The sequence below is a fragment of the Diaphorina citri genome, unplaced genomic scaffold, assembly GCF_000475195.1.
Source record: "Diaphorina citri unplaced genomic scaffold, Diaci psyllid genome assembly version 1.1 scaffold34, whole genome shotgun sequence".
Classification (NCBI taxonomy): Eukaryota; Metazoa; Arthropoda; class Insecta; order Hemiptera; family Psyllidae; genus Diaphorina; species Diaphorina citri.
This window is the reverse complement of record NW_007377471.1, coordinates 386,193-410,491: the sequence shown is the minus strand read 5'-3', so window position 1 is coordinate 410,491 and position 24,299 is coordinate 386,193. Positions and strand designations below refer to the sequence as shown.

General features: G+C 38.3%; 1 protein-coding gene across 1 annotated transcript in view; it reads left to right on the top strand.

Moving 5' to 3' along the window:
* LOC103511607 (nuclear receptor corepressor 1) overlaps positions 1–24,299 on the top strand; it is an 84,829-nt gene that overhangs the window by 1,495 nt on the left and 59,035 nt on the right. Inside the window, exon 2 of the mRNA XM_026825358.1 lies at positions 8,089–8,241. Coding sequence (XP_026681159.1) covers positions 8,165–8,241 — 77 coding nt within the window. The 5' untranslated portion in view covers positions 8,089–8,164. The remainder of the gene's footprint in view (positions 1–8,088; positions 8,242–24,299) is intronic.

Below are 24,299 nucleotides of genomic sequence, written 5' to 3'. Positions count from 1 at the left end.
GGCACACACAGACAGACATTTGTTTTATAGAGCTCTTGCCATTCTCGATCTCTGAACTTTAAAACCATTCATACGTCAACAGTTTACAACTGTTCCTACGCTGTGCTTTTGAAAACCAATTCCAGCCACGTTGCGAACCGCCCATAAAACGGCGAAAAACCGCCAAAAGCCGCATTAAAATAATAATAGAGCCCTTCGCTATACTCGATCTCTGAACTTTAAACCATACATCAGGTGTTTTCACTGTTCCTACATTGAGTTTTGAAACCCAATATGTTTAGAACCTGTGACCTAACAATAAAACGTTATACCTATTTTATTATTATGGATTCATCATTATTAATTATGGATCTCATTCAACTAACCTACTTTTTAACCCAAATTTCATCCCATGAATATTGGAAGTTAAAACATAACCCATGAAATCCCATCCTACATAAAGTAAGGGAGGGAGGGACTCCTCTATAATCCCACTTAATTAATACCTATTACACCTACCTATCCATATCTGTAAAAATTAAGATATTACTATGAGGTATTAATACAGTAATGAAGACATCTATATAATTTGATGTCTCGAGACATAGACATGGAAGATCTATAATAACAAGTTTAACGTATAGATAAATTACGGAGGGAAACTTGGTGATAGACATTATGCATAGAAAGATATTATTCTATTTAAATAATAAATAGTTTAACTGGTAAATAATATATTCAAAATTTATTCAATTCAATTCACGGTATTTAATAATAAATTTTTATTATTTATTATAAAGATCGCTGGTACTTATATCTAAATACATCATCGTCGATTTTCCAAAAATAATATTTCGGTCTTCGAACCGATTTTTATTAATTTATGGTTTCGAAAGTACGAACACTTTTTATTATTATGGTTTCATATTTACGTTAACAACTGTTTTAATTTTTGAACCCTGAAAATTAAAATCCTTTACCAAGTTTTACGAGTGAGATTCAACAAAATTGTATAAACATAAATAAGTTTCTAATGATTCTCTCTTTGGGATGGGATCGGTGTATTCTATTGAAAAAATGTAGATTAATACATAGAGAATAAAACCGTTTCTGATGGTACGAGTTACAACTCTTAACATCAATTATAAACATCTCATCCATTAAAATTTTGATGAAGCTTTAACGTCAAACCCACGGCATCCATCTAAAAAAAAAAAAAAACAAAAAACGTATCTTTCTTTCACTACCGAGCTTTTAGATCTTCTATATAAGAAGATTTAATCTGTTTACTTTCTCCTTTTATTATCTGTGTGAAACCTTAGTCTTCAAGTCTTTTTTTTTTGTAAATATCACCAATGGCTGAAACTTTGGATTTAGGCTCTAGGAACCTCAAAACGTGTTTTGGCACTAAAAACTGACCATCGAAAATCTGACCCAATTACATTACTTTCCTTCCTATAGGATAAGGAAAGTAAAAAAGTCCAAGCTATCTTTCAAATCTGTAAACTTTTTTTCGCCTCTAAGCGGTTTAAAAATACCCAAGGGCATGTCATACTTTGTGCATAAGCTCTCTTTCAATATCTCATTTAAGTTGATTTCCAAAAGAGGGTAAGTATACCTATTTTTTTTTCTTTTGTAAAAAAAGACCAAAATGACCAAATAAAGCTCATGAGAGTATTGAAAAAATAAATAAATAAGTAGGTAGATACTTAGATATCTACTTATGGTTTTTTGGTACCTTCTTTTTCCTCCAATGAAAGTGGTTTATTAACCATAGAAAGTTGGAATTTATAATTTCGGCAGCATTAGTTCAATAGTCGGACGAAGAAAAGGCTTGTGTGCATTTGAGTATATACTGGCACTAAAAACTGACCATCGAAATTTTGACCCGATTACATTACTTTCCTTCCTATAGGATAAGGAAAGTAATAATAATAATAATAAAAAAAAAGAATTACTATTTTATCATATTGCAAAAATAACAATCCAGTTGTCAAGATTTGTATATTGGTTCTTGATAAGTAGAAAAGGAACATATTATTTACATGATAAAAAAAAAATCTGGTGTGAACATCACACGACTTTTATCCTATTAAATTATGCTTATTTGGGTGTTTTTTTATACCGCCAAAAATCGGTCAAAATACCGCCAACCGCAGCACCTATGGTAACCAAAAGTTTTGAGTTACATCCTTGTCACTTTTGTGGACTACATACCAAATTTCAAGTCTCTAGCTCACACCGTTCCCGAGATAATAATAAATTACGCCAAAAAGCGGAAAAATACCGCCAAGCGTTGTACCTACCTTAACCAAAAGTTTCGTGTCGCATCCTTGTCACATTTGACTACTGCATACCAAATTTCAAGTCTCTAGCTCTTACCGTTCTCGAGATATTTTGTTTACAGACAGACACACAGACAGACACACACACACACACACGGACCAATGGCTGAAACTTTGGATTTGGGCTTCAGGGAGAGATTCGGAGTCCACCAAAAACACATTTTTAGGCAGTCTCATCTTCTCTAAAGCTGTGTCCACATATAGGTACCTAGTCGACGCCGTCGATCGACGAGGTGAATCTATGTTGTCGAGGCAGCGTACGGCGTCAGTCGACATCGATGGACGGCGTCAGTCGACATTGATGGACGGCGTCAGTCGACATCGATGGACGGCGCCATGCCATCGCAAGCTCAAATGGCATATGCGCAGCGGACGACAGCTTTACACAGGTAAGGATTAATTATATATTCATTTGAAGATAAGTATTATTTGAAGAAGATTGAGTCATATTCATTTGAAGAAGTTTGTGAGAGGGAACTGTACGAGTAACTGTCAGGGTCTTATAGTCCCGAAATCGAAGAAGAAGGAAGACAGGATAGGAGAAAGCCAGCCTTTCCGAGAACGAACATTATCCGTTCAGGATAAAATCCGTCCCGGGGCGGGAATCGAATCCGCGGCCTAGGGCTACCAACCAAGAAGAGTAAAATAAAATATAAAAAAAAAAAAAAAAAAAAAAAAAAAAAATCGCCTCTAAGCGGTTTAAATATACCCAAGGGCATGTCATACTTTGTGCATATGCTCTCTTTCAATATCTATTTAAGCCAAGTTGATCTCCAAAAGAGGGTAAGTAAGTATACCTATTTTTTTTCTTTTGTAAAAAAAGACCAAAATGACCAAATAAAGCTCATGAGAGTATTTGTTGAAAAAATAAATAAATAAGTAGGTAGATACTTAGCTATCTACTTATGGTTTTTTGGTACCTTTTTTTCCTCCAATGAAAGTGGTTTAACCATAGAAAGTTGGAATTTATAATTTCGGCAGCATTATTAGTTCAATAGTCGGACGAACCAGTTCATGCGTCTAATCAGGGCTGGTTATAAACCGCTTTGAGTATTTTATTATTGATTTCTGTGATCCTAAAATTGATCAAAATAGGTACATGTTGGTAAAATTTCTACATTATAATTGATTTCTATGATCCTATTTAAAATAGGAAGTAAAAATGATCAAAATATAGGTAAAATATCTACCTATATCACCTATATTTCTATTAAATCATGATGAAAAGATCCCCCCCTTTTCAAGTATCATCCTTCTGAGGAAAAAAGTGAAGAAAACCAGTTCATGCGTCTAATCAGGGCTGGTTATAAACCGCTTTGAGTATTTTATTATTGATTTCTGTGATCCTAAAATTGATCAAAATACATGTTGGTAAAATTTCTACATTATAATTGATTTCTATGATCCTATTTAAATTAGAAAGTAAAAATGATCATAATATAGGTAAAATATCTACCTATATCACATATATTTCTATTAAATCATGATGAAAAGATCCCCCCCTTTTCAAGTATCATCCTTCTGAGGAAAAAAGTGAAGAAGCCATAGGCGCAATCTGTAGGCTATAGAGGGCCAGTGTAGACCGTTTATTCAACGATTTTATCATTCTGGTTTACCTATGTTATTTTCTATGAAATTATGCTTTAAAAGATTCCCCCCTCTGGCCATGAAAGAATCATTCTCTTGAGGAAAAAGTGAAGAAAAAAACAGGTGGAATTCTTCGATGAAGAAGACCAACTAGCTTGAGAACTAGATGGTTATGTGGAATTAATGAAAACATGATAAATAGGAGCTCATTCCGGAAGGAATTTAGTTTAAAAAAAACCTGGTGTGAACCAACATCGAACGACTTTCTATTACATTACATGCCAAACGACCTATGAGCTTAGAGACTGACCACTTTTAGAGGAACGAATGTTTTTGTTCGTCACTCACGCTCAGACCGCAGTCTCACAGAGCTAGGACTGTCAGACGGTCCGAGTGTCTTTGAGCCTTCTTTTGCTGACATTCCTACAAATGTCATGGGAGCTGACATTCCTACAACCCAACTGCAATTTGAAAGATAGTTAAAATTACCTACTCTACTAAAATATTACTACAATTCCTCAAATTGAGCATGTACCTAGTTTTGCCAAAATAAGAGAATAATTAGTGTAAAAAGTTACTATGTGGCCAGGGTAGGTTCTCTCTAGTAAATCTTTGAATCAATAAATATGTATAAAAAAACCTTAGAGATGAGCATTTTGACCATTTCCTAAAAATTAAAAGTCCCAAGTTTTTTAATTTTGTCAAAATGCAATTTATATTGGTATTATTATTTTTCACCAAGCATGAAAGCTTGGTATTATTTTTAGCCAACTTGGCTTTAATAATAAAAACTTTTAGCTGCTACTCAAATCTATTTCATGGTCGCTGAAATATTTTTATATTTTAAAATAAAATAAGTGCCTAACTACTTACTTATTTATTTAACTTAATAATATGCAATTTGAAAAATAATTCCTAGAAGACTACATAGCTACATACAGATACAGAGCAAAGTATTTAATTATCTTGAAGTAAACTTTATTTTTTAATATCATCATAGAATTTTAAAAATGTCTATACCTATCCATCCACATTATCCATCTTCACCCTATACTCCTCAGGGAGGAGGGAATGAAAATACATACCTACCTAAGTACCCAATACAAAATTGAAGTCATACCTACTTTAAACCCAATTTTTCATCAAATCATCTTACTTAGGTATTATTATTACTACTTAGGTATTACTATTTTATCATATTGCAAAAATAACAATCCAGTGTCAAGATTTGTATAACCCAAAGTTTTGAGTTACATCCTTGTCACTTTTCTGCACTACATACCAAATTTCAAGTCTCTAGCTCATATCGTTCCCGAGATAATAATAAATTACGCGGTCTTGTCATGGTTTAAGTATTACTTGGTATTCCAAGTCGTGCCAAGAGTTCAAGCCTTTCTAGGCCACCATTCTCTCTCTCTCTCTTTGTCTATCTGTCTCTCTTACTCTACATCTCTGTCTATCTGTCTCTCTCTTTATCTCTATCTTACTCCACAGCTCTCTCTCTCTTACTCTGTCCATCTGTCTCTCTCCTTTGCTGTTTCTCTTTCTGTCTCTTTCTCTCTTGCCTAGGTAGTTTCTCTCTCCTTTTTTTCTCTCTCCCTCTTACTCTCTCGTATGAATCTTTTCCTATATATACTTACCTATTCATTTTCTTCTCTCTCTCGCTCTCTTTTTCTTACTCACTTTTATCTCGTTTTATACATTGATCATCCATATTAGGTAATCTATTTTCGTTACCAAGTCCGTTTTGTTGTGTATCTCTGTGTGTGTCTTTTACTTTACTTATCCTATAGGAAAGAATTTTCGATGGTCAGTTTTTAGTGCCAAAAGGCCAAAACACGTTTTGAGGTCCCTAGAGCTAGAGCCTAAACCGAAGTTTCAGTCCTTCCTTCTGTCTGTCTGTAAACAAAATATCTCGAGAACGGAAAGAGCTGGAGACTTGAAATTTGGCATGCAGCTGTCAAATATGACAAGGATGCAACACGAAACTTTTGGTTTAGACCGGTGCAACGCTTGGCGGCATTTTACCGTTTTTTGGCGGTTTTCGCTGTAATTGAACAATATCTCGGGAACGGTATGAGCTAGAGACTTAAAATTTGGTATGTAATAGTACATGTAACAAGGATGCAACACAAAATACTTGGTTAGGATAGGTGCTGTAGTTGGCGGCATTCGGCCACTTTTTGGCAGGTTTCGACCGGTTACAATGGTTGATCTGATATTTTTCTACCATGTTGTTTGACCTGTGTGTCTAGTTTTCAGCCAAATGTGAACGACCGCCCATGGTCGGTGTTACTGGGAATTCATCTAGATCTGGCTCTGACCAGTTATGAGGGAGTGAGGTGTATTCATAGCAATCGTACAGAAAGATAGACTTACATAGGTACTATTTATTGAATATTTGAATAATTTAAGAATGAGAGAAACAATAAAATTTATTGACAAATAATCTACTTAAGTAGGTATGTTTCTACTGAGTCATCAATCTGTCCTAAAATGGAGTATACTCGCCTCGCGGCCTCACTAGTAAATTTTTGGACCCACTCAACTGGACCCTTTTGTGTGAATTTGCATTTGAATTTTTGCATAACGACCCTCTGAGAGATATTGTAAAAGTTAAGGTGAAAGAACACTCAAATAAGCTTAATTTAATAGGATAAGGAAAGTCGTGTGATGTTCACACCAGATTTTTATTTTTTTTATACCATTTCCAACTGGGGTTTCTGCTGAATTATCTTGAGATGATGAGATTAATGGATATCTTTTCATGGGATATTTTATTTCAAATTCTCAGAATGATGTGGCTTGGCGTTAGTGGCTGGAACGTAGGAGTCAGGTCATAAGGTGAGTCCAAGATCCAAGTCCATGATTCAGTCATGTCAGAATCACAAGTGAGGTACCAAACCTAACTGAATCATGATATTCTCAATATCTAGCGTAGTGGAATAGGAAATATTTTCTAGGGAAAATGTTAAAAAAAAACAAGTTTCACCGACATCCTCCTTCCAACACGTGAATCGAAAAAATAAAATAAAAATTAAAAAAACGAAATTCAGAAAAAATATAGGAGCAAAAAAACATTATTTGTGTTTCCAGGGAGCTATAAATCCTACCCTGCAGAACGAGTCCATTCGACACGGACACCCCTCTATTTCATTCCCATTTTTTTTTTTTTTTTTCTGACTGCAACGAGTTTTGTAAATTACGTAGGTAGGTAGGTATCCATCCAGTATGAACTTTTTCAAGTCAGCTTCGAAATTAAGGCAGACTGAGAGTACCTCTTCAAATTACCAAGCTTTATTTAATTCAAAATTTTAAAATCTACTTCAAGCATCATATTTTGAACCTGCTTCATGCAGGATCTGAACGCAGCAAAAACTAGAGAGAAATGCCAGAAAATAGTGTGGGCGGGCCGTGCGGGAGGAAACATCCTCAGTAGAAAGTCATAAAAACGGGATTTTTTTTTTTGGAATTTATATTTCCCATCGCGCGTCGTTAACGGGAATTTTTTTATAGCTCGATGCCAATTTCGGTTCCTTTTCCCCCTTTCCTACGCTTCAAATTTCGCCCCCTTTTTTATGGTCTTTTTATACTGATAAAATCGTACTTTGAATTTGTGCTATTCTTGCCTTTCTACTTTCTCGGAAAAAGATGGCGGGAGGATGCAAAATGAGTTGTTATTTTCATGTTAATGCTGTTCGAAAAAACAAAGGATAAATAAATAAAAGTAAAATGAAAAATAAACTATGATATGTGCGTCGTTCTAGCTTATTTTATCGTTGAGACATTTCCTGCCTCGAATTCCCTGCAGTTTAGACCTAGGGCCTTAGGGGAATGTTTTAGCGTCCTAGGGGGAATATAGACTTCTTTTCAAAGAATCAGAGCCTTTACTCGGTCCCGGTACGCGAAACTGTTTTTCTTATCGGAGGAAAACTTTTGTCAGTGTATCGTTCAGATTAAGAAGACCGAGCTTGTAGAAATCCGGGCGAAAGAAGTCGAGGTAGGAAGCTTTCGATGGCTACCTGACGCTGTCGGAAACATCATATGATGCTTCTCGCTTTCGAGCGGTAGGTTGGAACTGTCTGTCCATATTCTAAACCTTTGTGATAATGATAATGAATGAAAAAATATAATAAATAAAACTAACCCCGTTTTTTTCTTTTTTTCTGTTCCACAGGTGGACTCGAACCCCGGCCCGCACACCACAAGGATCCGCTAATATGTGGTCGGCCCGGTGTGAGTCCATCGACTAGATGGAGGCCGTTACCCCCCCGACCATGCCATCGCAAGCTCAAATGGCATATGCGCAGCGGACGACAGCTTTACACAGGTAAGGATTAATTATATATTCATTTGAAGATAAATATTATTTGAAGAAGTGAGTCATATTCATTTGAAGAAGTTTGTGAAAGAGAACTGTACGAGTAACTGTCAGGGTTTTATAGTCCCGAAATCGAAGAAGAAGGAAAACAGGATACGAGAAAGCCAGCCTTTCCGAGAACGAACATTATCCGTTCAGGATGACATCCGCCCCGGGGCGGGAATCGAATCCGCGGCCTAGGGCTTACAAGACAGACACCCTACCAACCAAGCTAACTAGGCTGGTGAACAAGATTAAGGGCCATCCATATATTTATGAACAAAAAACTAGCTCTCAACCTGCACTGAAGCATCAGTAGAAATAGAGGATATGCCTTGGGATTCCTACGTAAAAAGTTGTGCAAAATCAATCACAAGGCCTATTTCTAATGGAGTTTCCTATTTTGAAACTACTTTACCTCCTACCTAGTTTGAGAAAAAAAAAGAAGAAGAGTTGTCAAATACTTGATTGAGGACTCGTTAACTTTGTGAAGGTCCATTTTAACTATTGGGGTATGGGGTAGCAAAAAAGTGAAGTATTCGTTTTTCATACAATCCAAAAGAAGAGTTTTGTTTACAATATCTTCTATGATGCAACCAAGACCCTACCAACCAAGCTAACTAGGCTGGTGAACAAGATTAAGGGCCATCCATATATTTATGAACAAAAAACTAGCTCTCAAGCTGCACTGAAGCATCAGTAGAAATAGAGGATATGCCTTGGGGTAAAAAATAAGAATATAAGGTCGATTCCTACGTATATTTGTGCAAAATCAATCACAAGGTCTATTTCTAATGGAGTTTCCTATTTTGAAACTACTTTACCTCCTACCTAGTTTGAGAAAAAAAAAGAAGAAGTTGTGAAGGTCCATTTTAACTAATGGGGTAACAAAAAAGTGAAGTACATATTCGTTTGTCATACAATCCAAAAGAAGAGTTTTGTTTACAATATCTTCTATGATGGTGAAGCTTGCGTTTGGTTATGTGGAACAGAAGACTTGGCTTGGTTCTTGGTTTCTTGCTGGCTTGGATATCTGCTTGGGGTATAAACTTGGTTTTATTATAACTTGGTCTTGTCATGGTTTAAGTATTACTTGGTATTCCAAGTCGTGCCAAGAGTTCAAGCCTTTCTAGGCCACCATTCTCTCTCTCTCTCTCTCTCTTTGACTATCTGTCTCTCTTACTTTACATCTCTGTCTATCTGTCTCTCTCTTTATCTCTATCTTACTCCACAGCTCTCTCTCTTACTCTGTCCATCTGTCGGTAATAGCTTAGGAGATGACAAAAATTGTAATTTATTATGTGTGAAATAAATGAGAAATATTAATCAATCAATCAATCAATCTCTCTTGCTCTCTCTCTGTTTCTCTCTCTCTCTCTCTCCTTGGTTTCTCTATTATTTCCCTTATCGATTTTCCGAAGAAGTATTAAATTTGTCCCGTTTACGTTTGTCCGACTAAAATTTTTCGTCTGTCTGACTTTGACGAAATTTGTCAAAAAATGACAAAATATTTCAACACTTCAAGAAAATTTTCTTGTTAGATTCTAGACAGGATTGGGCATTTGGGGGCCCCTTTGTTTCGAGTGACTTCTACAGTCAACTAAACACTTGGTCTACATGTAATTAAATATGTTTGGTTCAAACTTTGTAATTTTTAGCAAATAATGGCCAATATTTTCTTTTTTTTTTTCGAGAGCCCGCACTGTCTGTGAAGTTCCTAGGTAAAGTTCCTACGAACAACGTCACTGGCCGGTGTTTGCCCTCGAAAAGTTTGGAGGAAAATTTATGCGCTAGGTATCTTGAAAGTGTCTGTGTATATATGTATCTGTGTATGTGGTGTTTTATATCAATCTCTGTGTGTGTTTGTGTTGAAAGTACAGAGGTCTTCCCATCACATTGAGAAGATGATCATTTCTTGTTGTTGTTGTTGTTGAATGACCGAAGTGAGTTTCAAATTTTAAACTAAATTTGTCTATTTAGTCTTGAGGGAACTGTACCTGCTAGGGTCTTCTTATCGTCCCAAAATCGAATAGAGCAGGAAGACAGGATTGGAGAAAGTCACCCTTTCCGAAAACAAACCTTACTCCTTCAGGATGAAATCCGCCCCGGGCGGGATTCGAACCTGCGACCTAGTGCTTACAAGGCTGACACGCTACCCTCCAAGCTAACTAGGCTGGCGTTTTCATATTTTGTTCAATTATTCGTTTACTTGGAATTGGGGCCGTTTTCACCGTCCGATTTCCAACTCGACCGGTCTCGGCCGATATTAAAACCAGTTCCATCCTGTGTGAACGACTTGGCGAAGAACCAGTCCTCGCCGGCGTGGTAGTCGCGGTCACTCGCTAACCAAATATGTAACCGGAGCTAACCAGTTCATGGTTATCCAGAAAAAAGTGAAGTCATTTAACAACATAATCATTGAAATCCATGCTCTTGTCCCAGACTCAAGCTATCAATTTGAGCACGAAAAGGTTGACTAGGGATCTTTTTTTCTGGACTCTGTTCGTATGAGTGCGAAGGAGTACCCTTCTAAACGTTTCAAAAAAGGCTTTTACCAAGGCAGAGCTTTTTTTCCCCCGTCAGCAAATGACTTTTTCATGTACTTATCCTCATGTTATGTAATATGTATGGTATAGGGCCGTATATACGGCTATAGTGTTATGTTTTATCTATGATATAGGGCCGTATTCGGCATTTGCCGATCGGCATTATGTATCTGTTTCCATTTAAATAAATGTGGCCCCTTCCATATGAGAACGATCACAAAAGATCTAATACCAAAATTCTTCAGGTCTATCTGAACGATTGGTATTAGGAACCACTAAGTACATTTGACGAACAATTCGTCGATGCTATGATGGGATATTAATAACTAATATAGTGATAGTGATTGACGATGTTGAGATCAACCAAAGAAGGCTGGCTGGAAAGTTGTGCCTTCCGCCACGTAATACCTTAGGCTGGTATTTTGCTGACACTGTTCCGTGTGTCGATGCCTATCCTATATGTACTAATATCAGAACCTAAATTAAAACATACCTACTAACATAGTGCTGCCGAATGCCGTTGTGTAATTATCTATTTCAATTTGACAACAGTGCCTGCGAAAAGTCTTAAAATGGAATAAAGGGAAATTCGATCATTCTTTGACCATAAGCCCTGAAAATTTTTGAATGTCTCTTTTCCCTATTCATTGCTGCATTCTACGTTCAAATTGAACCATAAAATAGACAACACAATTACGAAATCCGGCTCATAAAAATTTTGAAATTCAGTCTAACAAGAATTCGTTTCAGCCTAAAACGAGAGAATTCGTTGTTTGAAGAACAAAGAATTCCGAGCACGAAGCTTACCCATGTTGATGGCCAGTACACCAAAATAATCCGCAATAATTCGGCTTTTAACATACTGGGACAATATACACGTTATATCATGTGTGTTTGACTGTTTGAAGACTCCATCTCTCGTCTAGGTATATGTTAATGCTCGTATAGTCGTATACATATTTGAAACATAATATACGTTTTCACAGAATGCACATTTTTGCATACATGTCCTTGGCGGGGGCATTCTCTGAGTGAAGTTGTGTCACGTTGAAACGAAATTATGATGCTTCGCCATCCATGTGATCTTTTTCCCAGTGAAATCCAAATCCTTTCCCATCTTGTGAACCCTAAGATATAAAAGAGAAGAAACTTCTCCGTACTCCGTTTCGAGTTTTCTTCGAACCTCAAGATATAAAAGAGAGACTTCTCCGTTTCGAGTTTTCTTTTCCAAGTTGCAGCAATATCAGCAGGCTAAAGGCGGAGGCTTTTTCCCCCGGGATCTCGAGGGAATAAAGGGAAATTTCCCCCCGTTTTTGTAATGGCATCGGCTGATAGACGGTCCTCCAGGAATTTCGAGGAAATCTGGGTCTTCTTTTATGACTCATTTTCTTTATGCATTTATTTTTGTTTTGTTTTTGCTAGTCAGCTCCCATGGCGTAGTGGTCACTGCGCTCGCCTTGCACGCGGGAGACCCGTGTTCGATTCCCGGCGGGGTCAAGAAATTTGTATAATGCAAATGTTTGATTCCGTGACTGGCCGTTACGGGGCCCACTCAGCCTCGTGAGGAAAGTGAGTAGCTATGTAATATAAATGCGCATAGCGACCGGTGCCAGCATGGTAGGTAATTGGGAGCTGGATTATTGCGATATATGTATTTGGAAAAATCCTACAATGCTGCAGTGAGCACCAAAGTTGTGATATAGTAACACAAAGAAAAGACATTTATTTATTCCTCCAACTTGACCAAATCCATTCTTTTACCAACTGATGCTTTTCACGATTTTGAAAGCAGATTAGTTTTACTCATAAAGGGCCAAGCAATTAGGGTTGTGCCCTTTTTTTTATCCCCTTATTACCTAAATTACTACTCTACTTTGTATCGACCTAGAAAGGGCCTGGGCCCTTACTGTAGAGGAAGAATGCAATACCAGCATTTTATTCTTTCCTAATTGTTGCAAAAGCTTTCTTCTTTAATTTACAAAACCTTTCTTTTTTCCCTTCTCTCTCTCTTTCTCTTTATCGTACTAAAAGCTTCACTTTAGCCCTCTCTTTGTCTCTCTGTCTATCCCCATCCCTCTTCCTCCTCCCTGTTTCTCCATCTCTATCTCACTAAAAGTTCATCCTCTGTCTTTCTCCATCTGTCACTATAATATGGAACACTCCCATTTTTTTTCCTCTTCTCCCTTTTTCTTCCTCTTCTTTTTCATCGATTTGTACCGTATTACTTAGGACGAGGAAAATTTTCGTATCCGTTTTATTTTTAGAGGCTCAAAGTCCTTTTCCTCTCTCCTTCCTCTTCTCTTTCTTTTCCTCCCACTCCTTCTTCCACTTCTCTTCTTCCTTCTAGTCCTTCACTTAACTTCTTTCCCTTCCCTTCTGGTCTTATTGTTCCTTGAGTTTCATGTCCATTTTCTTGATGTGTCCATTTCCTATTCTTTCTCTTCCTCCTACTCTTTGTACTGCAAGCTTTGCAGATACATACTTGCTTTCCCTGAACGTTCATTTGTCCTCTCGATTGCTGTAGATTTTTTTTTGAAGAGGTTCGATAGAGGGCACTATAACTGCTAAGGTCTTATCGTCCCGAAAGCGAAGAGAGAAGGAAGACAGGATAGAAGAAAGCCAGCCGTTCCGAGGACGAACTTTACCCGTTCAGGATATAATCCGTCCGGGCGGCAATCGAACCCGCGGCCTAGCGCTTACAAGGCAGACGCACTACCAACTAAGCTAACTAGGCTGGCATTTTTCCTATTCTTTCTTTTCCTGCTACTCTTTGTACTGCAAGCTTTGCAGATACATACTTGCTTTCCCTGAACGTTTATTTGGCCTCGATTTCTCTAATTTTTTTTCAAGGGGTTTGATTGAGGAAACTATAATTGCTAAGGTCTTATCGCCCCGAAAGCGAAGAGAGAAAGAACACAGGCTAGGAGAAAGCTAGCCGTTCCGAGAACTATCTTTACCCGTTCTGGATATAATCTGCCCCGTGCGGGAATTAAATCCGCGGCCTAGGGCTTACAAGGCAGACGCGCCGCTGCCTTCAAAGCTAATTAGGCTGGTGATTGCTGTAGAAAAGAAATCTACATTTTCAACTGTCTTGGACAGCCCTTAGGTGCTCAATGGCATCCAGGAGGGTTTGGTGGTTTGTACGGCCGCGTGGTAATCCGCATAGCGTGCATTCAAATTCCAACCGAGGCGTGGAATTTTGACCTCACTAATGCGTTTGATGAGATCACTTAGTTGAAATTTTACTACCAGGGTAAACTGAAACTCGGTTGTTATTACTGTTGCAGTATATATGTATGTAAGCACCAGTTTTTATTACATCAGTCGGGTGATCCGTATCCTTTTTGCCGATCAAGCCCGGCAAATTGGAGCGGACAGGCGTCCCCCAATGCTGGTTTCTGTCGTCATAGCAACCGCCCTTTCGGTACCGCCCACTCTTAACCGTCTGAACCGTCCGTCCCCCCCTCCAACTGTGGTACTTCTCCTACCTACCTCTCCCCCTTCCCCTCCAAGTAATATTGAAGGTCATTTCAAATACCTAATGAATGAGTGGTGGGGGGGAAAGAACATCAAAAGCTCTTCAAGACAAAGTTCAAATTGATAAGAAAGGCTGGGCAAAGGCACGCAGACAAATGATTTTCTGTTCCGCGTTCTTTGTTATGATGTCTTGCGTAGGTGGCTTGATAGTCTGAAATAACTGTACAATATGTTTCTATTGGTGAAGGACTATAACACTACACAGGATATTAATAACCCATCTTGAACTTACTTGAAGGTCTTGGGTGCAATCTGCAATAGTCCTACACACTTCAATCCGCACTCAGGGATTTCGTTAGAAAAAGTTCAATGGCAATGTTTTTGAAAGCCCTGAAGTCTATCTACCTATACCTACAACCTTGGAAAAATCCTACAATGCTGCAGTGAGCACCAAAGTTGTGACATAATAACACAAAGAAACTGCATTTACATTTTACATTTACATTCTTCTTTCCCTGTTTTTCTATTTCTTTTTCTTCTTCTCGCCACCAATTTGTCTTTTTCAATCTCCACAATCCCTTTCCTTACCACCTTTGAGTTTCACTCATTCTGGCTCGTTTTTTTTCTTCATTTCTTTATTATGTTTTCTCTTTTTTTCCCTTCTCGGTTTCTTTCCTTATTAGTACATCATCTCTGTTTTTCTTCCTCTTTTTTTGTTTGTTGCTTATTTAACTTTCTATTTTATTTTGGGTTATCTGTCTTTGTTGAGCATAGAGGTTCCACAACGGAACTGGTTCCGGTTCGGAAAGAAAAAAGCACCTCTTTATATCTGTGATCTTTGAGACTGAATGGTCTGGTCAGTTGTGTCTGTGAATTTTGATTTTCAACCGTACTCACCTTACCACAATATAAGACATGTTTAGCCTGCAAGATTAGGAGGACTTTTTGGTCCCACGCTTTCAGTATTAAACCAGGTACATATGTTTGTATTTTGTTCTCATTTCATCAAACAAGCTCGTATATTCTAATTTCATTAAAAAAGGCATAGACAGTATAAGCAAGATAGCTTCTATTTTACCTATTCTCATTTCGAGTCACTGCACTCGCCTTGCACGCGGGAGACCCGGGTTCGATTCCTGGCGGGGTCAAGGAATTTGTATCATACAAAATGATTGATTCCGTGACTGGCTGTTGCAGGGCCCACTCAGCCTCGTGAGGAAAATGAGTAGCTATGACATGTAAATGCGCATAGCGACCGACATGTAAGTAAATGCGCATAGCGACCGGTGCCAGCATGGTAGGTAAACATTGGATGTTAGGATAATTGAGCTATTAGAAAAAATCTTACAATGCTGCAGTAAGCACCAAAGTTGTGACATAATAACACAAAGAAATTGCATTTACATTTACTATTTTCATTTCGTTCAAACAAGCTCGTACAGTCTAAATTCATTAAACAAGATTCAGCTTTAAACAAGGTAAATTTCTATTCTAATTTCATACGATCTGGTCCGCATTGCTCAATGCGTGTGATGCCAATGATGCAATCCGCTCCCCTGGTTGATATAAAGACCGTTTCCAGAGTTGCGAGTTTTAAAAATAAAACTCGATTCCAACTGGAGTTATAATTCCACCACGGTGATTAAAATGTTCAGGCCTCATCCGAAGGCTATCAGGATATTATGTGTCTCATTAAAAAAATCTCATCTAGCACGTGTATGAAACATACTTTATCCACAGTTTTAACGTGTATTATACACATTTTATCCACACAGTTATATGCCTTTCACTTGACGTTGCCATTGCCAGGGATCTGTGTGGAGAATTACATTTTAATTAAAAGTACGGGAAGAAAAAAGAAAAGTTCGAATGAAACTGCAATTTAAAAAAATGGAAAGTTGTAAGAAAGGAGAAGAAAAAATGGGGAAAGAGGAAATTCTAGCAAAATGAAATGAAGGGTCTCCGTTTTACCTCGGATTGAAGAAAGACTGGTTGTAAAAATCGAACCCGCGGCCTAGCGCTTACAAGGCAGACGCACTACCAACTAAGCTAACTAGGCTGACATTTTTCCTATTCTTTCTTTTCCTGCTACTCTTTGTACTGCAAGCTTTGCAGATACATACTTGCTTTCCCTGAACGTTTATTTGGCCTCGATTTCTGTAATTTTTTTTTCAAGGGGTTTGATTGAGGAAACTATAATTGCTAAGGCCTTATCGCCCCGAAAGCGAAGAGAGAAAGAACACAGGCTAGGAGAAAGCCAGCCGTTCCGAGAACGATCTTTACCCGTTCAGGATATAATCTGCCCCGTGCGGTAATTAAATCCGCGGCCTAGGGCTTACAAGGCAGACGCGCCGCTGGGCTGGTGATTGCTGTAGAAAAGAAATCTACATTTTCAACTGTCTTGGACAGCCCTTAGGTGCTCAATGACATCCTGGTGGGTTTGGTGGTTTGTACGGCCGCGTGGTATTCCGCATAGCGTGCATTCGAATCCCAACCGAGGCGTGGAATTTTGACCTCACTAATGCGTTTGATGAGATCACTTAGTTGAAATTTTACTACCAGGGTAAACTGAAACTCGGTTGTTGTTATTACTGTTGCAGTATAAGTATATATGTAAGCACCAGTTTTTATTACATCAGCCGGGTGATCCGTATCCTTTTTGCCGATCAAGCCCGGCAAATTGGAGCGGACAGGCGTCCCCCAATGCTGGTCTCTGTCGTCATAGCAACCGCCCTTTCGGTACCGCCCACTCTTAACCGTCTGAACCGTCCGTCCCCTCCCTCCAACTGTGGGTACTTCTCCTACCTACCTCTCCCCCTTCCCCTCCAAGTAATATTGAAGGTCATTTCAAATACCTAATGAATGAGTGGTGGGGGGAAAGAACATCAAAAGCTCTTCAAGACAAAGTTCAAATTGATAACAAAGGCTGGGCAGGGGCACGCAGACAAATGATTTTCTGTTCCACATTCTGTGTTATGATGTTTTGCGTAGGTGGCTTGATAGTCTGAAATAACTGTACAATATGTTTCTATTTGTGAAGGACTACAACACTACACAGGATATAATAACCCATCTTAAACTTACTTGAAGGTCTTGGGTGCAATCTGCAATAGTCCTACACACTTCAATCCGCACTCAGGAATTTCGTTAGAAAAAGTTCAATGGCAATGTTTTTGAAAGCCCTGAAGTCTATCTACCTATACCTACAACCTACATATAAATAAATATTAAATTATGTACATGGTTAGATTAGATAGCTACATAGGTGACTCACTGTCTTTTTCAAAGTCTGAAATCATTATGCAATATATATTAAATTATGTACATGGTTAGATTAGATAGCTACATAGGTGACTCACTGTCTTTTTCAAAGTCTGAAATCATTATGCAATATTTACTTAACATGGGTTATCCAGAAAAAAGTGAAGTCATTTAACAACATAATCATTGAAATCCATGCTCTTGTCCCAGACTCAAGCTATCAATTTGAGCACAAAAAGGTTGACTAGGGATCTTTTTTTATGGACTCTGTTCATATGAGTGCGAAGGAGTACCCTTCAAAACGTTTCAAAAAAGGCTTTTACCAAGGCAGAGCTTTTTTCCCCCGTCAGCAAATGACTTTTTCATGTACTTATCCTCATGTTATGTAATATGTATTGTATAGGGCCGTATATACGGCTATAGTGTTATGTTTTATCTGATAGGGCCGTATATGGTACAGTTATAGTGCTACTGCTGTTAAAATAAAGCCCGCATTACCAGGAAGAGAAATCTTAATTAGGGAACAAAGTACGGCGGAATATAGTTCTCTTTGTCTCCCTGTCCCTCTCTCTTTCTCTCCCTCCCTCTCCTCTCTGCCTCCTCCCTCTCTCTGCCTCCTCCCTCTCTCTGCCTCCTCCCTCTCTCTCTACCTGTCCTCTCTGCCTCCTCTTTCTCTCTCTCTCTCTTTTTTTTTCTCTCTCTCTCTCTCCTTGGTTTCTCTATTATTTCCCTTATCGATTTTCCGAAGAAGTATTAAATTTGTCCCGTTTAACGTTTGTCCGACTAAAATTTTTCGTCTGTCTGACTTTGACGAAATTTGTCAAAAAATGACAAAATATTTCAACACTTCAAGAAAATTTTCTTGTTAGATTCTAGACAGGAGTGGGCATTTGGGGGCCCCTTTGTTTCGAGTGACTTCTACAGTCAACCAAACACTTAGTCTACATTTAATTAAATATGTCTGGTTCAAACTTTGTAATTTTTAGCAAATAATGGCCAATATTTTCAATTTTTTTCGAGAGCCCGCACTGTCTGTGAAGTTCCTAGGTAAAGTTTCTACGAACAACGTCACTGGCCGGTGTTTGCCCTCGAAAAGTTTGGAGGAAAATTTATGCGCTATCTTGAACCTCCCTCTCTCCTTTTGCCTCACATCCATACCTTCCTCCCCCCTTTTCCTTACCCCCTCATTCTTCTTCCCCTGTCGTCCATAATTTTCTCCTTCTTCTCTTCCCCTCTCCCTCCCTCCTTCTTTACTTCCTACGTGTTATCGCACTACTGAACTTTATTCTTTCTCTTTCTCTCCCTCTCTTTTCCTCTCTCGTTTTCTCTCTGTTTTTCGTTCACTTTTCTCTCTCTATTTCTTTGGAGAAATATTTTTCCTGCAGTCAGTTCTCTCTAATCTCTAATCTCTCTATCTGACTTCCTCCTTTCTTATTTATGTATGCCGGTCTCGATTTCTGTGCCTCTTTCTCTCTCTTACACGTTCTTCTTCTACTTTTCTCTCTCTCTCTCACTCTCCTCTCCTCTCTCCTTTCTCCTCTCTCTCTCTCTTGTTCTTCTATTTCTCTCTCTCTCTCTCTTTCACGTTGATTTTCACATTCTTCTTCTTTTTTTCTTTACCCATCTTCTTCTTCCTCTATTCTTTTTCATCTTCATCTTCTTTTACGTAGGAAGTAGAGTATCACCTTCTTTTTCTGCAGCTACTGATTCTTCTACTTCTTCTTCTTTCTCATTACTTTCTTTCTCATTACTTTCTTTATCTTCTCCTTTTTCTGCTTCGTCTCTCTGTCTCTCTCTCTCTCTCTCTCTGTCTCCTCTCCTTTCTCCTCTCTCTTGTTCTTCTTCTATTTCTCTCTCTCTCTTTCACGTTGATTTTCACATTCTTCTTCTTTTTTTCTTTACCCATCTTCTTCTTCCTCTATTCTTTTTCATCTTCATCTTCTTTTACGTAGGAAGTACATTATCACCTTTTTCTGCAGCCACTGATTCTTCTACTTCTTCCTTCTCATTACTTTCTTTATCTTCTCCTTTTTCTGCTAGGGCTGTTTGCCCCTACACCTAAGCTTCTGATTGGGCTTTTTGTGCCTGGAGGTTGGTAATAGAGCGCCAACGAATCGACAGATCGCATAACTATTGTTTCAGTTGTTGAAATATTGGGAAGTTGTACTGCCTACTGCCTGGCTGGCAATTCATGTTCCATATGTACGTGTGTGTTTTCCCCTCATGCATTAGAGTTTCGTTTTTGCTGCTCTCTCGTCCTATATAATCCATAATATGGACTCCATATGGTGTCAACATGTTGCTGTGAGTCATTATATTCGGAGTACAGTTACAGACTGTGGATGAGCTATTCTTTCAAGTGATTCCCAACGCAGGGAACTTTGTTCCATGATGTGGGATAAAATAGCGTTACAACGGGCATATCCCCCTCCCCCCTAATGGTGCGTTTCCACTCATTCGGCATTTGCCGATCGGCATTATGTATCTGTTTCCATTTAAATAAATGTGGCCCCTTCCATATGAGAACGATCACAAAAGATCTAAGTAATACCAAAATACTTCAGGTCTATCTGAACGGTTGGGATTAGGAACCACTAAGTACATTTGACGAACAATGCGTCGATGCTATGATGGGATATTAATAACTAATATAGTGATAGTGATTGACGATGATGAGATCAACCAAAGAAGACTGGCTGGAAAGTTGTGCCTTCCGCCACGTAATACCTTAGGCTGGTATTTTGTTGACACTGTTCCGTGTGTCGATGCCTATCCTATATGTACTAATATCAGAACCTAAATTAAAACATACTAACATAGTGCTGCCTGCTGCCGAATGCCGTTGTGTAATTATCTATTTCAATTTGACAACAGTGCCTGCGAAAAGTCTTAAAATGGAATAAAGGGAAATTCGATCATTCTTTGACCATAAGCCCTGAAAATTTGAATGTCTCTTTTCCCTATTCATTGCTGCATTCTACGTTCAAATTGAACCATAAAATAGACGACAACACAATTACGAAATCCGGATCATAAACCTTTTGAAATTCAGTCTAACAAGAATTCGTTTCAGCCTAAAACGAGAGAATTCGTTGTTTGAAGAACAAAGAATTCCGAGCACGAAGCTTACCCATGTTGATGGCCAGTACACCAAAATAATCCGCAATAATTCGGCTTTTAACATACTGGGACAATATACACGTTATATCATGTGTGTTTGACTGTTTGAAGACTCCATCTCTCGTCTAGGTATATGTTAATGCTCGTATAGTCGTATACATATTTGAAACATAATATACGTTTTCACAGAATGCACATTTTTGCATACATGTCCTTGGCGGGGGCATTCTCTGAGTGAAGTTGTGTCACGTTGAAACGAAATTATGATGCTTCGCCATCCATGTGATCTTTTTCCCAGTGAAATCCAAATCCTTTCCCATCTTGTGAACCCTAAGATATAAAAGAGAAGAAACTTCTCCGTACTCCGTTTCGAGTTTTCTTCGAACCTCAAGATATAAAAGAGAGACTTCTCCGTTTCGAGTTTTTTTCGAGTTTCCTTTTCCAAGTTGCAGCAATATCAGCAGGCTAAAGGCGGAGGCTTTTTCCCCCGGGATCTCGAGGGAATAAAGGGAAATTTCCCCCCGTTTTTGTAATGGCATCGGCTGATAGACGGTCCTCCAGGAATTCCGAGCAAATCTGGGTCTTCTTTTATGACTCATTTCTTTATGCATTTTATTTTTGTTTTGTTTTTGCAAAAGCTGGGAGTTCATTTTGACTTCTGACAAGACATATTCATATCGAAAGACTTGTGGACCACCTAGTCATCGTGTTATATTCACCATGACCTTGTCAAGTTTTGTGTATTGTTGTTGTTCTTCTTGTTGTATTTCTTTCTGCCCATTCTTCTTTCCCTGTTTTTCTTCTTCTCGCCACCAATTTGTCTTTTTCAATCTTCACAATCCATTTCCTTACCACCTTTGAGTTTCACTCATTCTGGCTCGTTTTTTTTTCTTCATTTCTTTATTATGTTTTCTCTTTTTTTTCCTTCTCGGTTTCTTTCCTTATTAGTACTTACATCATCTCTGTTTTTCTTCCTCTTTTTTTGTTTGTTGCTTATTTAACTTTGTTTAGACTGCGGGAGTAAAGGAACTTTTCAGTCTCATTTCGGCAGTATAAACAAGGTTTATTCTATTCTAACTATGTACGATAGTGTTCCCTAAACAATTTAGTTTAGACATAGGGACATACATACACAATTATAGAGAGCATAAAAAGGTCACTAAAAGTTGAGGTCAAGAGAAGTAAACAGAGAATTGTCAAGAGAGAGAAAGGGAAGAAAGAGGAGAGAGGAAGGAAGGAAAACAATAGAAGAGAGAAGAAGAAGAAGCAGCTAAAGAAGAAGAAAAAAGAAGCAGAGGAAGAGAGAGAGAGAGGTCAGCCAAGGTTGAGATCAGGTTGAAAGTTGAGAGAGGAATCAAAGTTCGACCCGATAACACGGGATGGCTACGGCACCCAATCAAAATAACGAAAGAGAACAATAACTTCTCCGATCTTAACCCTTTCACCCTTAAAGGGACAATACGTCCCACAGAATCATTATTATTTTAAAAGTGGGATATATCATTCCAGACCTATCGAAAAGATTCCGTTCTCAATGTTTTTCAAACGTTTCTTCTGTGATCTAAGACGACAGTAAAATTCACTTGGCTAACTTGTCTGGTTTTGTATCCAGATCGATTTTTATTCAGTAGTCCTAGGAGGACATTATAGTCCAAATAATAATAATACCTACCTGGTTAGAAAAAATGAAAGATTCTGGTCCTAAAATAAGTCGGGGTGAAAGGGTTTAAAGCCACTTCTCATGATAACCAGCTTCTCGTTATCAGAGAAACCCACCGCTCTGATAAGGTGATTGGGAAAAAATATAACGCAGTTATTGATAGAGGTAGTCGTGTAAGCATACCTCACCGTAATGGCAAACGCAAAAGCCGCTTTGAGAATTGAAATGAGAAATAGTGTGATCTCTTACAGGATGTCCATAAGTCACTCTAAAATTAAACAAAATTTAAAGTGTGAAGATAAAGCCTAAAATACGCCTGGATTTCACGAAAACGACTGGAAATATTGAGGGGAAAAATCTTATCTGGTTTGGCTATTGACTTTAGGGACTTCAAAACGTGTTTTGGCACTAAAAACACATCATCAAAAATTTCCACCGATTGCACAACTATCCTTTCTGGATAAGGCAATTAAAAACTATCCTTTGCAAAGGATATACGGAAAGCCCAAGTAAAGACTTATGCGTGCCTTTAGGTCGAGTTTTAACAAAGCGAATCATCTTGGTATCGAATTCAATCTGAAAATAGACTAAGGTATTAAGTATAGGGAAATCCTCTTATGAGAATTTATAAGTATGTATGTACATTGTACAGACAAATCTACGATTTCATTTATATAGATAGGGAAATCCTCATGTGATCTTAATCCTGGTAAACCCCGGCCTGAATGTGCCGTGCAGTTAAGTAAAAGGTGCATCAATAATAACTCCGTGGACGTCAAATTTATCGTCTATAATGTCACATCTCAACATTTACGATAGTCTGCTTACATGCATCGTTATAATATAAATGGTTTGGCTATTGACTTTAGGGACTTCAAAACGTGTTTTGGCACTAAAAACACATCATCAAAAATTTCCACCGATTGCACAACTATCTTTTCTGGATAAGGCAATTAAAAACTATCCTTTGCAAAGGATATACGGAAAGCCCAAGTAAAGACTTATGCGTGCTTTTAGGTCGAGTTATAACAAAGCGAATCATCTTGGTATCGAATTCAATCTGAAAATGTGCCGTGTAGTTAAGTAAAAGGTGCATCAATAATATTATAACTCCGTGGACGTCAACTTTATCGTCTATAATGTCACATCTCAACATTTACGATAGTCTCCTTACATGCATCGTTATAATATTGCCGGGTTGTGCACTCTCTCTGTTCATGACCACATCAGTCACGGTGTATTGTTGTGTTCCATTCAACCGTTGTGTTCAGATAAAAGAGACGAGGAGCGTTTGTGTTCTGGTGGTTATGTTCTGTGTGTTGTCTACAATCTACATTCTACACCATCTAATAGCTACATACAACACTATTCCTGTTATAGGATTCAAGTCTAACCATTGTACATAATATGTATATGAAAAGACTGCGGAACTCGAGGGACTTTTCAGTCTCATTCTGACAGTATAAGGAGCAGGGTGTATTCTAGTTTACGTCCAGAGATCGGTGGTAAAGAGATCCAGAGATGCATTGCAGTCCGGGACTGAGCGTCTAAACGGCCCTTAAATGTTCTCCTATACTGGGCTGGCAAAGGAACTTTACAGTCTCATAGTCTCATCCTAGCAGTATAAAAGAGGTAGTGCAAACCGGGACTGAACGTTTGGACGCGAGCTGATTTCTGTCACACTGGACTGCAGTCCGGGACTGAGCGTCTAAACGGCCCTTAAATGCTCTCCTATACTGGGCTGGCAAAGGAACTTTACAGTCTCATAGTCTCATCCTAGCAGTATAAAAGAGGTATATTCTATTCTATTCTCTGCTATACAGCATAGAGGAGCGTAATAGGAGTATATTCCACGCCGAGAGAGTAAATCCCTGAGCTATTGTGTGTGAGTTCACAAGAAGTGGAGTTTTTGTCTATTCCCATACTTTTCCTCTCTATCTATGAATTTATTCTGTACCAAATAC